At 37.3% G+C, this 15021-nt stretch overlaps 2 protein-coding genes across 2 annotated transcripts; both read left to right on the forward strand.

Annotated features, from left to right (window-relative positions):
- The first annotated feature begins 868 nt into the window (after positions 1-868).
- LOC310737834 (cell cycle control protein 50A-like) lies at positions 869-6066 on the forward strand. Its single transcript, XM_083562543.1, has 7 exons — positions 869-1405; positions 2527-2643; positions 3123-3230; positions 3316-3403; positions 3493-3639; positions 4161-4367; positions 5139-6066. Exons 1-7 carry the CDS (start codon positions 1160-1162, stop codon positions 5330-5332), a joined length of 1107 nt encoding a protein of 368 aa, XP_083418669.1. The 5' UTR covers positions 869-1159; the 3' UTR covers positions 5333-6066.
- Positions 6067-8594: 2528 nt separating this feature from the next.
- On the forward strand, positions 8595-13787 carry cox7a2b (cytochrome c oxidase subunit 7A2b). Its single transcript, XM_083562570.1, has 4 exons — positions 8595-8744; positions 10215-10304; positions 13226-13310; positions 13593-13787. Exons 1-4 carry the CDS (start codon positions 8727-8729, stop codon positions 13649-13651), a joined length of 252 nt encoding a protein of 83 aa, XP_083418696.1. The 5' UTR covers positions 8595-8726; the 3' UTR covers positions 13652-13787.
- The last annotated feature ends 1234 nt before the right edge of the window (positions 13788-15021 follow it).

Raw genomic sequence — 15021 nt, forward strand, 5'->3', positions numbered from 1 at the left:
ATGTGGAAATGTATTGTATACACCTACACTGACATTATAGAATTACTATATAGAAATACGGATTATAAGACTTTATAGACATTACAAGACAAAAGAAATACATAGAATTTAATTAGTTTTATTAACGCACGGTAAAATCTGTACAGTCTGGATGTGCTTCCTTAAGCAGAATTGGTCGATCATATGCATATATATATATATATATATATATATATATATATATATATATATATATATATATATATATATATATATATATATATATATAAAAATGACCTTGTACATGGGAATTGCAAGATATGATGAGCACTTTCGTTAACAATAAAATGTTATCAATGTTGTAATGTGTGTTAACATTGTACGTATAACTTTTGACAGGATAAAAGCGAGGAAGGATATAATGTAGGATACTGAAATAATTGTAATTATACAATCGAATGCAAGATATTTTAGAAGTTTGTTGCATATTTCAGGTGTACTGCAGATGCACTTTTTACTCGCTTATGAATGTGCAGGTGTACAGGTGGGCCTGGTAAAGCGGACAGTATGTGTAGCGTAGTGTATTACATGGGTGAACATCAGAATTACTGTGTAGATGTATTATGGCAAATAATGTTATAATGTACAATGAGGCAAGATTTATTTGAACAGTTGGACAAGTATTGTAGGTAATACTACTGTATAAAGTTTTAAAGGAAATTTGGCACTGAGCCTTTTGGGAGGAAGAATTGTCGGCTTTCGGAGATAACGCGGAAAATGTACACTTGTAAACGTATAATATATCTAGCAAATAAAAATCAATATGTCCATAAAAATGATCAATTTTGGACTCTTTGTATTGCATGGGTTGATGTGACGTCATTACGCAGGGTGAACGTACCCACGTGATGCATGATGTCATCACGTTGGGTGAGTGTCAACTTCCGCAAAGACGTCGCCTCGATGAAGCAGAAATAAACTGAACCTAGAGCGGATAAAACTCTGCATTTGTTCTCCATGAGGTCGCATACATGCAGCTGTCAGGCATATCTAATATAGATTAAATAATATTAATAATAAAATATAGATTAAATAACTTAATAGCTGCGTGGTCTCGAATTTTGTCTGAATTAATCACTGTGGTAAGCTAAGCTAGTCTAGTCTGGCTTCAGCTGCAAACATGATGGCGTCCAGCTACAACGCTAAGGAGGAAGACGGCCATCATTCCGGGGCCTCGGGAGCCACTGGGAACGCCGTCCGGAGTAAGAAACCAGACAACACGGCTTTCAAACAGCAGCGTTTACCGGCATGGCAGCCCATCCTTACAGCTGGCACGGTGTTACCCGCCTTCTTCGTTATAGGGCTGATCTTCATCCCTATCGGTATCGGGCTGTACGTAACCTCCAACAATATCAAGGAGTTTGAGGTGAGGACGAGCAACACCGTGACTTGCATTTTACACTAGCTTTGATTTCGTCTTACTTTCTACACGCTTTGGTCATTAGCTGCTTGTCAGCAAAAATGTGTAACCGATGTTTCAAATGTGAGGCCAACTGCAGTGCTTGATGCACAGTTAGTTATTATTCTGGCAGCGTTAAGCTCATGTCAAGTCATTCTTTAACGGGGCAGTAAGAAAGCTGTTCCAGTCAGTGCAACCCAAGCACCAGGAAGCTGTCCCAATGGCAGCGAGGCACTATGAAAACTGTCAACAAATGGCAACAAATCATTATGAAAGCTGTCCAAGTGGCATCCAAGTAAGCTGTTCCAGTCAGTGAAAGACAAGCACTATGAAAGTTGTCCCAATGGCAGTGATCCATCAGGAAGGTTGTCCCAGTGGCAATAAAGCACCAGGAAAGCTGTCCCAGTATCAACTAGGCACTATGAAGCTGTGCAAATGGCAACAAATCACTAGAAAAGCTTTCCAAACGGCAGCCAAAAAAAGCTGTTCTGTTTAGAGGCAGCCATGCTGTAGGAAAGCAGTTCTGCTGGCAGCCAAGCACTAGGAAATTGTCCCAACAGTGGCAGCCAAGCACTAGGATGGCTGTCTTAGTGGCAGCCACGCACTGGGTTGGCTGTCCCAGTGGCAGCCACGCACTAGGAACACTATTTTGATTGTGGTGTAGAAAGTACAACAGCAAAAGATTTGTCATGTAATAATAACACATTAAAAGCACCCATATGGTTGGCTCGAAGAAAGTACAGGTTTGACTGCTTTAACGCTTGTTTTATTTAGCAGGTAGGTTTAACTTGTCTGTGGAAATATTTTTTTTGCCATTGAGCAATTAGTTTCCAGTGGCTGCGCTGTGATTTCTGTAAAACAACGAGCTTTTTTTAGCGTAATTAACAAAAGTAAAAAAAAGAGTGCGGGTGCAATAACAACCGTTTACAGCTGTTATTGTAGCTGTTTAGCAGCTTGTTTTATAGATGGTAAATGTAGCTGTTTTGGAGAAACATGGCAACAGTACGAACAACAACAAACAGCAAGGTTTTGTTTTTTTGCAGTGTCTATAACTCTGTTTTTCTACTTTTTTTTGTGTGTGTTACCAGATTGATTACACAGGAACAGACGCCTCTAGTCCTTGCTACAACTGTTCACAAAGCAGCTGGAACAGCACAATGCCATGTAAATGCTCACTGCCCTTCTCTCTTGAGCAGCCCTTCGAGGTAAACCCACAGTTTGACTTTATTTTATACGCTTTAGTGTATTTAGATAGTGTATAAGTATATATAGGTAGGTACTACGGGATTCATTTACACAGAGAATTTGAGGAACTAAAGCACACTTACTAGATAGGTTCCTGTTTTGCTTTAAGACCACAAACAGCTGAACCTATGACGCACTCACTTGGAAACCACGTCACTGCAGTTTTATGCCGTTTGTCTTCATCTTTCAAGCTAACATTAATCAGAGTAGCTGTGTACTATAAGTGGAAAGTTTAGAAATAGAAAGCTTTGAAATATTACTTGACAAAGATAAGCAATGTCTATACTGAGGGGGTCCATGAATTTTAATTTAGAATAGTAGTGGTCTCTCCTAAATTAGAAGCACATCACATTACAATTTTGCATCCTTAATTTTATGTGGATAAAATCATTCTAAAATCATTTTAAAACTCACTATTTTTCCCCTTCTAAATCCCCAGAGTAATGTTTTTATGTACTACGGCCTTTCAAACTTCTACCAAAACCATCGTCGCTATGTCAAATCCAGAGATGACAGCCAGCTGAACGGGGACACGTCATCTCTCAAGGTAGAAATGCATTTGAAAAATTCTCTACAGCCTCAGGTGACTGGTATGATCAGTAGTCCTCACTGTGTATGTTTTTCCACCACAGGATCCGAGCAAAGAATGTGAGCCGTACCGCATGATTGGAAAATCACCCATTGCCCCCTGTGGTGCTATAGCCAACAGCATGTTTAATGGTAGGGAAAAAAGGAATTTTTTAGAGTCATGGATTAAACAAAAGCCAGCGTGGTTGTCAACAATCTTTGTTTTTCTTTCATTTCTGCAGACACGCTGGAGTTGATTTATCTTGATCCCAATGGAACCAGAAACATAATTCCTCTGGTGAAGAAGGGCATCGCCTGGTGGACTGATAAGCATGTGAAATTCAGAAACCCTGGTGGCAGTAACTCCAACCTCACTGCTGTTTTCCAAGGTAAAAATGTAAAATTTCAGGATGCAAGACCCTTTAAATTAAATACGGATTGTAAAACGGCTAGTTTATAAATCTTAACATGGTCCAAAGCCCGATTTAGTGTAGTGCTTTGTGACCCTGGAACTGGGAAGTTGGAGCTCAGATTAGTGTCATGTTTGAGCTTTATGCTTCCAGGTGGGTGCTAGTTCAAAGCATGAACTATTATCGATTTAATAAGTGAATGTCTGTATATTTATTAATGTAAATACTTGCATATAGAGTATATATTTAAAAGTACCAGAAAGTTACACTGTTCACTGTTCATGCTGACTTGACATCACCTAATTCTGAGGTTCCTCAGAAGTAAAAACTGAGGAGTTTGTTTTTTTTGTTCTTTTTTTAATCAGAGGTTATAAATGAAGAGTTGTGGTTTTTAGTCTGCAGTAAACGATTCAGACAGCTAGTTTGATTTTCCACCTGATCACCCCCCCTTTCCAATTTCCATTCCATTCCCCTCCTATAACAAGTCTTTTCTATTTCAGGAACTGCGAAACCGGTCAACTGGGGCAAGCCTGTGTACGAGCTGGACTCGGATCCCGAGAACAACGGCTTTATCAACGAAGACTTTATCGTGTGGATGCGGACGGCTGCCCTGCCCACGTTTAGGAAACTCTACCGCATCATCCAGAAGAAGAACAACATGACGCCGACGCTTCCCAGAGGCAACTACACTCTAGAAGTCACTTACAGTATCCTTTCAGAACTGAATCCAAGTTTATTTAGGGGATCTGAGCAGGTGACGATCGTTGCACGATTGAGCAGCTAATGCATTTTTAAGAGTTTATCACTAATAACTGATCCAGATGAGAATTTTAAACCTGAACTTGTGCACTGATCAGGCATAACATCATGCAATTATAAAATTATGACCTGTGATGTGAATAACACTGATCATCTCTTCATCATGGCACCTGTTAGTGGGTGGGATATTATTAGGCAGCAAATTAACATTTTGTCCTCAAAGTCGACGTGTGAAATGCAAGAAAAATGGGCAAGTGTAAGGACTTGAGTGAGTTTGACAAAAGCTAAATTGTGATGTCTAGACGACTGGGTCAGAGCATCTCCAAAACGGCAGATCTTGTGGGCTGTTCCCGATCTGCAATGGTCAGTATCTAAAAGTGCTCTTAGGAAGGAACAGTGGTGAACCTGGCGACAGGGTCATGTGTGGCCGAGGCTCATTGATGCACGTGTTGTCCGATCCAACAGACGATCTCTTGTGAAGTTAATGCCGGCTCTGATAGAAAGGTGCATAGACAGAATACACAGTGCATCGCAGTTTGTTGTGTGACAGGCTGCTAGCCACAGACCAGCCAACATCAGGCAGGTGGTCATAATGTTCTACCTGATCGGTGTACACTTACTATCTATTGAAGAGAAATATTGTATTATACTGAACTGCTCTGAAGTTGAACTGCTTTGCGAATGCTGTTATGTTGCGCTCCTTAACCTCTCGCTCTCAGATTATCCCGTGCGCAGTTTCGATGGCCGAAAGCGCATGATCCTTAGCACCATCTCGTGGATGGGAGGGAAGAACCCGTTCCTGGGCATCGCCTACATCACCGTAGGCTCTGTCTGCTTCTTCCTCGGAGTCGTCCTGCTCCTTATCCACCACAAATACGGCAACCGCAACAACAGCTCCGACGTTCCCAACTAAGTCCGTGCGATCGCCTGCATGCCGTCTCCCACACGCATGTTGAAGACCAACCACTTCTCTAATAAGCTTGTCTCGTTGTGTTTGTATGGATGTGTGCGCTCGTACCTCTCGGGTATTTGAGTCTTGTCCTTGGAGTGCAGCAATGCGGAGCATTATGTTTGACAGTTGTTGAATTATATAGATGTATTTATTTTTAAACAGGTTCATGATGTACTGTATTAAAGTCATGATTTAATTTTTTTTCTGCCAGTATTTGTGTTAAAAGGCTTCTATAATGATGTGTATATTTGTGGACAGGCTTGCATAAGTGCGACTAGGTCACTTAATTACACTGAATGTATAGATGGTGTAAGTTTCAGAGCTAAATTCCTGCCTAAGTGTTGCAGCATGTGATCTAGTAGGTCAACATCTCTAACAGGTTATAGAGTGTAAAGTTTGTTTTGTTTTCGTTTTTTTAAGCAATTTGGGATCAAAACTAATTTCTTTATGTAGGTGCCATGACCTCACTCAGAGATATCTGTAGACCTGTTTGTTATTTAAATGCACATTTTGCTCTGTTGAAATGCTTTTTGTTTTTTTTAATCTGGCTTTTTGTTTTATGGCTTGAATTGTTTGGTATCAGGGGTTAACATGTTTTTTGCACTTTAGGCTTGGCACAGCTTTATATCCCCCATTTTGCCCACTTTCATGGATGTTTGTGTGTTTCCACAGAAATAAAATAAGCTGGAAGTGAACTTTTCAGGTTTTTAATTCTCGTTTTTCATAACGAGGTCACATTATATTATTAAAGAGAATATAAACTCTTAAACACAGTAAAATGTTCATTCTGCAACCCCTGAGATGGATGTAGTGGTTCTGGTGACAGTTTGTTCCTCGGTGTTGTATTTTTTGTTTTGCTGACTCATGTACTTTGCAATGACAGTGTAGTTCAGTATGAATATTTAATAATTACATATGGGACCTCAGTAACAGTCAGTTCTCAGTTTTGGCTCCTAACAGAAGTACAAGAACCGGTTTCACAGCAATTTGCATGATCTAGTAGCATGTTAATGAGAACGAATGTAGAAGTGTTGGGGATTTCCAGGATTCGATGCAGCAATGCAACACAATTGAAGCAGAAACTCGCCACAGTGAGATGACATGTACAATGGCATTAATAGTGGCTTGTGTACAGATAGCGAAGTGAAAGAGGTGGGAAGAATAAAGGAAGGAAGCACTCTTGCATTGTCTTAAGGTAAAGATGAAGCTACATGTCAATAAAGTCTGAATTAGCAGGAAGTTAAACATGCAGGAAAGTATTTTCCATCATCAGCATGCACATGTAGTTGCATGGGCAGGAATTAATCTCAGGGTGGTGTGAAGAATGAGGAAACACTAAATAAAAAAACATTGATTTGAAAAATCTGATTTGGGAGGGATGGTGTGTTATTTAGGCTATAGTTTAAGGTTTTCTCTACCAAACTTGCCATAAAATATTTATAAAGTTATAATTTTACTGAGAATTAGTAATCAGTGGAAAGTCAGCGTTTTAAGGCAAGGTTTTTTTTTTTGTTTCATTATAAAATAAATCTTGGACACCCAGTAATATGGTTGTAAATGCTTATAAAGATTAACACTAGGGATGCACCGAAATGAAAATTCTTGGCCGAAACCGAAACACTGAAAGAAATTATGCCTATTATTACCATTGCATTTATGGCTATGATTGTGTACTAAACTTACTAAAATCAAGGCATTTCAATTGCATAAATTAATATTAAGGTTTCAAAGAATAAATCAATTACAAATGATGAAAATATTTATTTATAGCACATTGCAGCAATGCACAGGATAAAATAAATTAAAATTCAAACTTAAATGTTTAACTTAATGCACTCATGTGTACATTAAATAATAATGTACAGGCCCTCTGGCCTGCTGAAAGGTTGTACAATTAAATATGTTATTTCATAAAAACAAAGTGCATTCAGAACAAGTGCAACTGCTTAAAGATACAATACAGTACAACACTATCACTGGGAAACTTCCTGCCTTTTTAAAAACGTCCGCCACAGACGGAGTGCGCGTGCTCGGAGGAGTTTTGCTTTTCTGTGCCGCGTTCCTCTCATATTCAGCATAGCGATCGGGATGTTTGGATTTCAGGTGATAAATTAAACCCGACGTGGAGAAAGTTTTTGCAAAATTTCGGCATTACATGTTTTGCAAATCGCTATCCGTGGGTCTTTCTCAGATATACTGAAATACATCCACACCGCAGACATGTTGTTTCAGACAAGCACGTGCAGGCAGCGGTTTTTGTTTGCGTCATCACAACAAACTGTTTCGGTGCATCCCTAATTAATACACAAATTTGAAAGGTTTCAGCTTTCTAATGGTTCAATTCAGAGGTGCCCAAACTTTTTCCTGTAAAGGGCCAAAAAATCAAACTTGATTGTGGTGCTGTGGGCAAAAGATGACTGTTGCATTATACCAAACATTATATTTAGAATTAGTTCCTATGCTTCCTTTCACTTATGATTTCTTAACATTTTAAATAACAGACAACATGACTGTAATCTGTGTAACTAATGCAATTTTAACTTCAAGGTTCTAGTTCAGTGTAACTTATAGTAAAGTGAGAAAAACTCCTATTTATTGTACAACAGAATTCACTGCCTTTTACAGCTATTCACTGATCTATAATGAGAGACATAAAGCTGGTTTTTATTTTAAAGTTTTTTCAAATGCCATTTTCAGTATTTATTTGACATCTAATAACATGGTGGACCAAATCAAAGGTCACCATGAGCAAACTTTGGCTCACAGACCCTAATTTGGGCCTCTCTGCTCTAATTACTGGCCAGAAGTATTTTGTAAGGTAAATGTTAGTGAAATTAAATTATGTATTTCATAGAAAGTGTGACGTATATATGTGTGTATGTATGTATGTATGTATGTATGTTCAGAGACAAATTTGGTGATGCTTGAAAATTAATACAAAAGATAGATCACTTAGTTTCTATTTATATATATATATATATATATATATATATATATATATATATATATATATATATATATATATATATATATATATATATATAAAATAAACCGGAAGAATACTTGATACACAGTGTAGATTATACTGTATAGTGCAACATATCACATGACTTAGAAACTGTAGTACCACGCCACAACAGCAGGCGGCAATATAACGACGAACCACAGTCAATGCACCGGTTCTATCCGAAATAGCTCGAATAAGGACTTATATTGCACTAAGTAGGCTGCAAAAGGGGCGTTTATAATGGCGCATGTAGTGCCCTTATATAGGGAGCAAAAGGGCGTTTGGGATTGAACCTCTATTTCCGTCTCAGTGTCCTTGGCTGGAGAGACTAAGCGGTAGAAGGAGATCATGTATAGGCACATTGCGGTGAGTTCGAACAGTAAATTATATTTTAGAACCGTAAAATTATTAATAAGATTGAAATATAGGGTTTGGGGAAGTAATCTATTTCCGAGCTGCGATAAGATAATACATTTCATTGGGTAATATTTTAGCTAGTTCGCTAGTCAGGCCTGGAAGGACAAGATCGGATGGCTGGTTTAATCAAACAGCGAGTATAAGGAAGTAGTTATTATAAATATCACAGGTTTTCTAAAAGGATGTAAATTAGGAAAGATAAATCTGAATAACAATTAGAGCGAGCTGCAATCTATTGAATGAATTATTCTCTAACTACCCATATTCATGTATATTATTAGCTACACAAACAAGTAATAACTATTCAAAATAAAAATTAACTTCCCAGATGTGTGTTTTATTCACATCCCAAATTATATGATTAACTACCAAAAATGTATTAATGAATACCCCGAAATAATTATAAACTGAACTACCAAGGTTATAATAATTTAGTAGTTCTAATAAGTTCATGATCTGTATGAATGCATAATAAAATAATAAACATTAAAAATCTAGAATAATAATAGTGTAAAACTGGAAGTTGAAAAAAGAGAGAGAGAAAGAGACACTAATAAGAAGTGCTTTTTTAATGAAGAGCTGATAAGTGATCCCAGCTGCAGCAATGTGCATATAAACAGGACAATAAACAAGAGAAAAAGGAGTGTATGGATGAAAGGAATCTGAGCTGAGGGAGGTTTTTATTCAACAGCTAAACAGGTCTCCATCAGTCAAAACGTCTGCTTGAGACATCTGTTCTTTTACCTTCTTTTTCTGCTTGGATGAGGTCTTTATTATTCATTTCTTCTAAAGAATAGGTTTCCCCATCCCTGGTCCTGTCCTGTGTGTTTTAGTATTAACGCTAATAAGTACTAGTCTATTGAGTAGACCTTCCTGAGTTGAGGTGTGTGATAGGACAGTGATATGGGCAGGACAGGTCCTAGTTCTCCAAGACCATGGATTGGGAACCTGTGCTTCAACAGAAAATAATAATTCTGAATGAGTTTTTAGAATTGGTTTAGCTGTTTTGAGATGACCGTTTTGGCGGACAATATTATCATATTTCCAGCACAGGGCATTTAATTTGTATCAAAACTGCCAACTAAAAGTAGTCTGTGAATACTTGGACCATTCTTGCATTCGTGTATACAGAATGATGGGATGGTGGTGGATTTGAATCTTATAATGGGAATATTTAGCAGGAGGTGAAAATACACTGGGTGTAGGAGAGAACCCTGAGGAAACAGAGCTCAGGAGGACCAGCAGCGCCATCTGCTGTATAGTTTAAAAAAAAAAAATCTGAAAAATTGACTGAGCTGTGTTTATATGAAAGAAATTCAGGATCCTGTCAAATGTTCAACAATCCATTCTAACGATTAGAGTAATGCGCACATGAAGAATGGCGCCCAGTGCTGTAATAATTGTTCTCCATGTTTCCAGGCGATTCATCAGCTGTCCCGGCGGACACTAACTAGCAGCGCTCGCAGGCAGGTGGAGAATAAAGTGGCCCAGAAGCAAAAGCTGTTCCAGGTACGTTGACCAGATTAGTCTTTCTAATGGATAATAATGTCCACATCTGGTTAGCTTATTATACATTTTCACATTTCAGTCTGTTTCTTTTGTTCTAATTGTCCTTTATGTTGAACAGCTTTTAATCTCTGAAGGTCTTTGAGAACTCCCTAGGAATGACTGGAGAATGGGGGTCATGCCCTTTTCAGTCACAATCCTTTCTTTTTATTTCCTTGCACACTTGGTGCAGCATTTAGTGCACAAATGAATGCTGCTGTTAATGTAGACCCAGAATTAAGAGTACAGTAACATAACATGCGAGTGTCTTACCTTTAAACTCCAGAAACGGCTTCTTTAAACGCGTCCCCGTTTCACCTTTTTTTGAAACTGATAGTCTTCTTCTACTTGAGGAAACAATGCGTGCGGCACTGGTTGTTTGTCGAAAATCGTTGCTTGGTCTGTGGTGTTTACTAAAATTGAACTAAATTTAACTTTTCTTCCCCTTCGTTAACAATGGCCCACTTACACAGAACTCAAGTGAAGTTTTGGGCATTAGATTTTTTTTCACCGCCGAGTCGGCATACACAGTTTATATAGGGGATTAATGATCACAAAACATTATTGATGCACAAAGTTAGGAGCACAACACAATGCGATTTGCAGTAAAATAATGCAAAATGGAATTGCTGTTGTCAACTTGATGTTGTCATGGCCCACCCACATGTATACTTATGTTTATAATTGCTGTAAAATGTGTGAAACAGATCAATTCTGCTATGACTTGCAATATAGCAGCTATAAACAGTTTCCTTGCTTCCCCTTGAATTAAATTAGGATTGCAACCAACGATTATTCTGATAATCGATTAAACGGGTGCTCATTTCTTCTTTTTCGATAAGTTTTTTTGTAAATTTTTTTTTATTTCTATTTTTATTTATACATTTTTTTTTAAATAAATTTTACTAGATGTGTTGCTTATTATAAACATATAAAACTCTAATTCAGTGTATTTTTTGTATAAAAGTGTCCTTAAAAAATGCAAAAGCCACATAGTGAGTTTAACTATTTTTAATATTGACATTTCTAACCTTGACAAAGCTTATAGTAGCTGCTTGTTGTTGAGTGCATGAGGGATTTCTACTTTGAACAAGTTCACTCATGCTGGGATGTTTCTGTAAAAAAAAAAAAAAACACAACAGCATTTGAGTATGAAAACTGAAGCAATTTGCAGAAATCAACGTTTGTATTGTATTTTGTTACAACCATGACAACCATGTTAAAAAGTCAATATAAAATATAATACATTGTTTTTGCAATTTTTGTTAAAATTAATTTTGTTCAGTTGTGAAGATATAAGCATCTAGAATAAATAATTAATTCGATTTTGTATGATAATTAAATGCATCAATTAAATATACAAACACCGAAAATGAGCATTTGAACGTAGTAAAGCCGCAGAAAATCACATTTAAAAAAACAGAAGTAAAAAAAGCTATAATAAGCGAATTAAATGCAGCAATTGAACGGCTTTATTTAAAAAAATCATTGGTGTGCGAATTCATAATCATTCGCTGAAAACCACAACAGTGACTTTAAATATAATTGTTTACTGCTGCTGTTATTTGCTGCTTTTAGATTTAGCGTTTGTTCGTACCGGATTAACTGAATCCATCACTGTTGCGAGCGAGCCGATTGCGCAACCTAATGCTCCCGAGTCACGACAGAACAGTGTGTTTTCTTTTTTCACGTGCTTGTGCATCACTGTGGTGCTTCAATCCCACACAAACTCCCCTTTGCATTACTTCCAGGTACATTTTTCCTTGTTGCATGACTTGGGAAGCACACTTTTCCCTGCTGCCGGTTGACCCTGTACTGTCCGCCATTTTCGCAGGCGGCTGTGTTCTCTTGCTTTAACGCAAAACCGTGACTTGAGCAGCCTAACTAATTGATAATGAAAACGAATTTCATTATTGATTATTAGCGATTTTATCGATTTATTTTTTTGTTGCAGCCCTTCATTAAACATTTTAGCTTGTTAGAGAAAAACCCCATGCTGCTGCTTTCTGAGCAATTAGATTTCAGAATTGAAAAGCATCGCATTATAAATATTTCTTGTGTTATGAGATAATGTACTAATATAAGCCCTAAAGAGTTATTCACGTCAACTGATCAAAACGGTCCGAAATGTAGACATTAATATTACACTGGTAATAAAACGGTATTACAGTTTCCAAGGAGTTAGATCATTTGCATTATTGTATCATTTATATCATCATCAAAGTGTGCACCTAATCAGTAATGTAGCATCCTGTCTTTATTTATTTTTTATAGAAGTTTGTTTGTGTGTGTGTGTGTGTGTGTGTCTTCACTTCACACTCAGGTTGTTGCACTTGAAACATGTCCAACAGATAAGTATATTATAGCTGAACAAGACTCTATCACACTAACCTGCGTATGGTGTGCTGACTGAGTCTAACAGAAGCATTTAATATACCTGTACCTATAGGTACAGTAGCAGTGCACATGCTTTCATATGCAGCATAGTTCTGTAATTCATGCTTGTAGTCTGTAGAGAGCGCTTTGGGGTTTTATTCCGGGTGTTGTTTATTGAAGGCAATTTAATCATTCCTTTTTATTTTTATATTTTTCCCCACCCTTTTTCTTATCTGCTTTGTTTCCCCTGTCAGTGAACACTTAGTATGGCAACATAAAGAATGAACGTATTCAAACATTCTCTGGCTTTTGCACGTATTGATCAATATCACTAAAACAATCTGCTCTCTTGGTGAGAATTTTCTCAGGGAATAAAAAAGAAAACCACACGAATATTAAAAGCCCCGTTAATAAAAATGAATGATAGTGCTGCATATTTAATATTTAATAAAGACTATACATTTGTTGTGTTATGTACAATAATCTGTTCTTATTTTGGTGTCTCCTAGGAGAATAATGGCATTCCAGTTCATTTGAAGGGAGGTGCTGGTGATGCCATCCTGTACCGCACCACAATGGGCCTCACCATCTTGGGTATGTGATGGTACATTAACCTGAAATTTGCTGTTACATGGTCATTGATTTTTAGCGAGTCAAAAAAAATAAAATAAAGTTTATATAGATTATCATTGTTTAGGCTGCTTCATTACATGCTACAAAACAGCAATGATTGTGTAATGATAGTATATAATTAATATATATTAATATATAACTAATAGTATATAACGATTATCTAATGTTTATCATTTATATATCATTTATATATTCATTACACAAATATTTTGCCGTTAGACTTTGTTGTGTTTTGCTTTTTAGGAACGGTCTTTGTGATCTACGAGCTGGTCAAAGCAGCACTCCCGCACAAAAAGGAATAACAACTCCTGGATATATTTCTGCCGAAACGGCCATGTACATGTTGTAAGGAGTTTAAAAGCTGTATATTTATTCATTTTCATAATGGGACCAATCTACAAGTATGTAGCTCTGGACAATAAAATCTGCTTCCCATGATTTTTGTCTCTATTTGAAATGCTTTCTAGACTGTTCATAATCACTAAAGGATATAGTTTTCCTCAGTTTCCTAAACAACACACAACCTTATATAAAAAACAAGAATGGATATCCAGTACCTTAGATTTTGTTTTCCAAACGACCAGTTTGAACAGAGAAATTGAATGAACACACTGAATTGATTTTTGGCACTTCATGACAGGAAGTGAAGAACCTTTTGTGAAGCTTGGTGAACGTGTTTCCACCAGCAAAATTTGTTTGCTTTCTTACATCCGAAATAAAAGCAGTTTAATCAAAGGAACTTGATGAGTCAAGTCAAGAAGCTTTTGTCCTTTCAACCATATCCAGCTGACGCAGGACACAGTGAAATGAGACAACGTTCCTCCTGAACCCTGTACCCTGAACATAGAGCTACATAACAGAGAAACACAGAGCTAAGCTGTAATTTAACAATGTAAACAAAAGGGTTTGTGCAAAACGGCAATAGTAGCACAAGTCAGGTACAAACACCCATCAGTCTTAACTTTAAAATACCTTGCTAATATTGTGTATGGTGTGCTGCCTGGAGCTCTCAGGACTCCCCAATACATCTAATGCTGTGGTTTTGGGACCAAGAAATTATAAACCGCTCTTAATAAGTCCTTGTAAGTCCTTCATGTAATACAGTGGGGCATTCAAGGATCAGACATGTTTGTCTAGGACATCCCACAGATGCTAGATCTGAGATATGGGTAATTTAATTTTGAGTTGAAGACATTGGCTTGAACTCAACATGTTCTCCAAACAATTTCTAAACAATTTTTTGTAAACAATTTATCCTGCTGAAAGGGGCCCACTGGGGAATGCAGTTGCCATGCTTGCAACAAACATCTTTTTTGGTAGGTCGTACACGTCAAAATAACATCCACATGAATACCAAGACCCAAGTTTTCCCATTGCCCAGAGCCTTGACCGACTTACCTTCTCCTCATGCATCCTGGTGCTAACTCATAAGTGACTTGTGTGATGTTTTGGACATCTGTAAAAGTTGCTCAGACTTTTTTTTCCCTGTTTTCAATACACCACCTTTGAGAACTGTTCACATGCTGCCTAATATATCTTACTACTCCATGTATTAAGGGATTGTTTGTTACTTCACCTGTCAGTAGTTGATATTACGGTTGATCCTGTAGGTCTTCCAGCTTCTGTGGACGAAAAGAAAACAATTTAAACACCAAAAAACATTGTTATCTGT

This window comes from Silurus aristotelis (genome assembly GCF_946808225.1).
Source record: "Silurus aristotelis genome assembly, chromosome: 15".
Lineage (NCBI taxonomy): Eukaryota > Metazoa > Chordata > Actinopteri > Siluriformes > Siluridae > Silurus > Silurus aristotelis.

Excerpts from the sequence above, each read along its gene's own strand:
- LOC310737834 (XM_083562543.1), top strand. The coding sequence starts at position 1,160 with ATGATGGCGTCCAGCTACAACGCTAAGGAGGAAGACGGCCATCATTCC. Across the intron at positions 2,644-3,122 it reads CTCTTGAGCAGCCCTTCGAG|AGTAATGTTTTTATGTACTA; the intron begins GTAAACCCACAG and ends CTAAATCCCCAG. Across the intron at positions 3,404-3,492 it reads AGCCAACAGCATGTTTAATG|ACACGCTGGAGTTGATTTAT; the intron begins GTAGGGAAAAAA and ends TCATTTCTGCAG.
- cox7a2b (XM_083562570.1), top strand. Across the intron at positions 10,305-13,225 it reads AGAAGCAAAAGCTGTTCCAG|GAGAATAATGGCATTCCAGT; the intron begins GTACGTTGACCA and ends GGTGTCTCCTAG. Across the intron at positions 13,311-13,592 it reads AATGGGCCTCACCATCTTGG|GAACGGTCTTTGTGATCTAC; the intron begins GTATGTGATGGT and ends TTTGCTTTTTAG.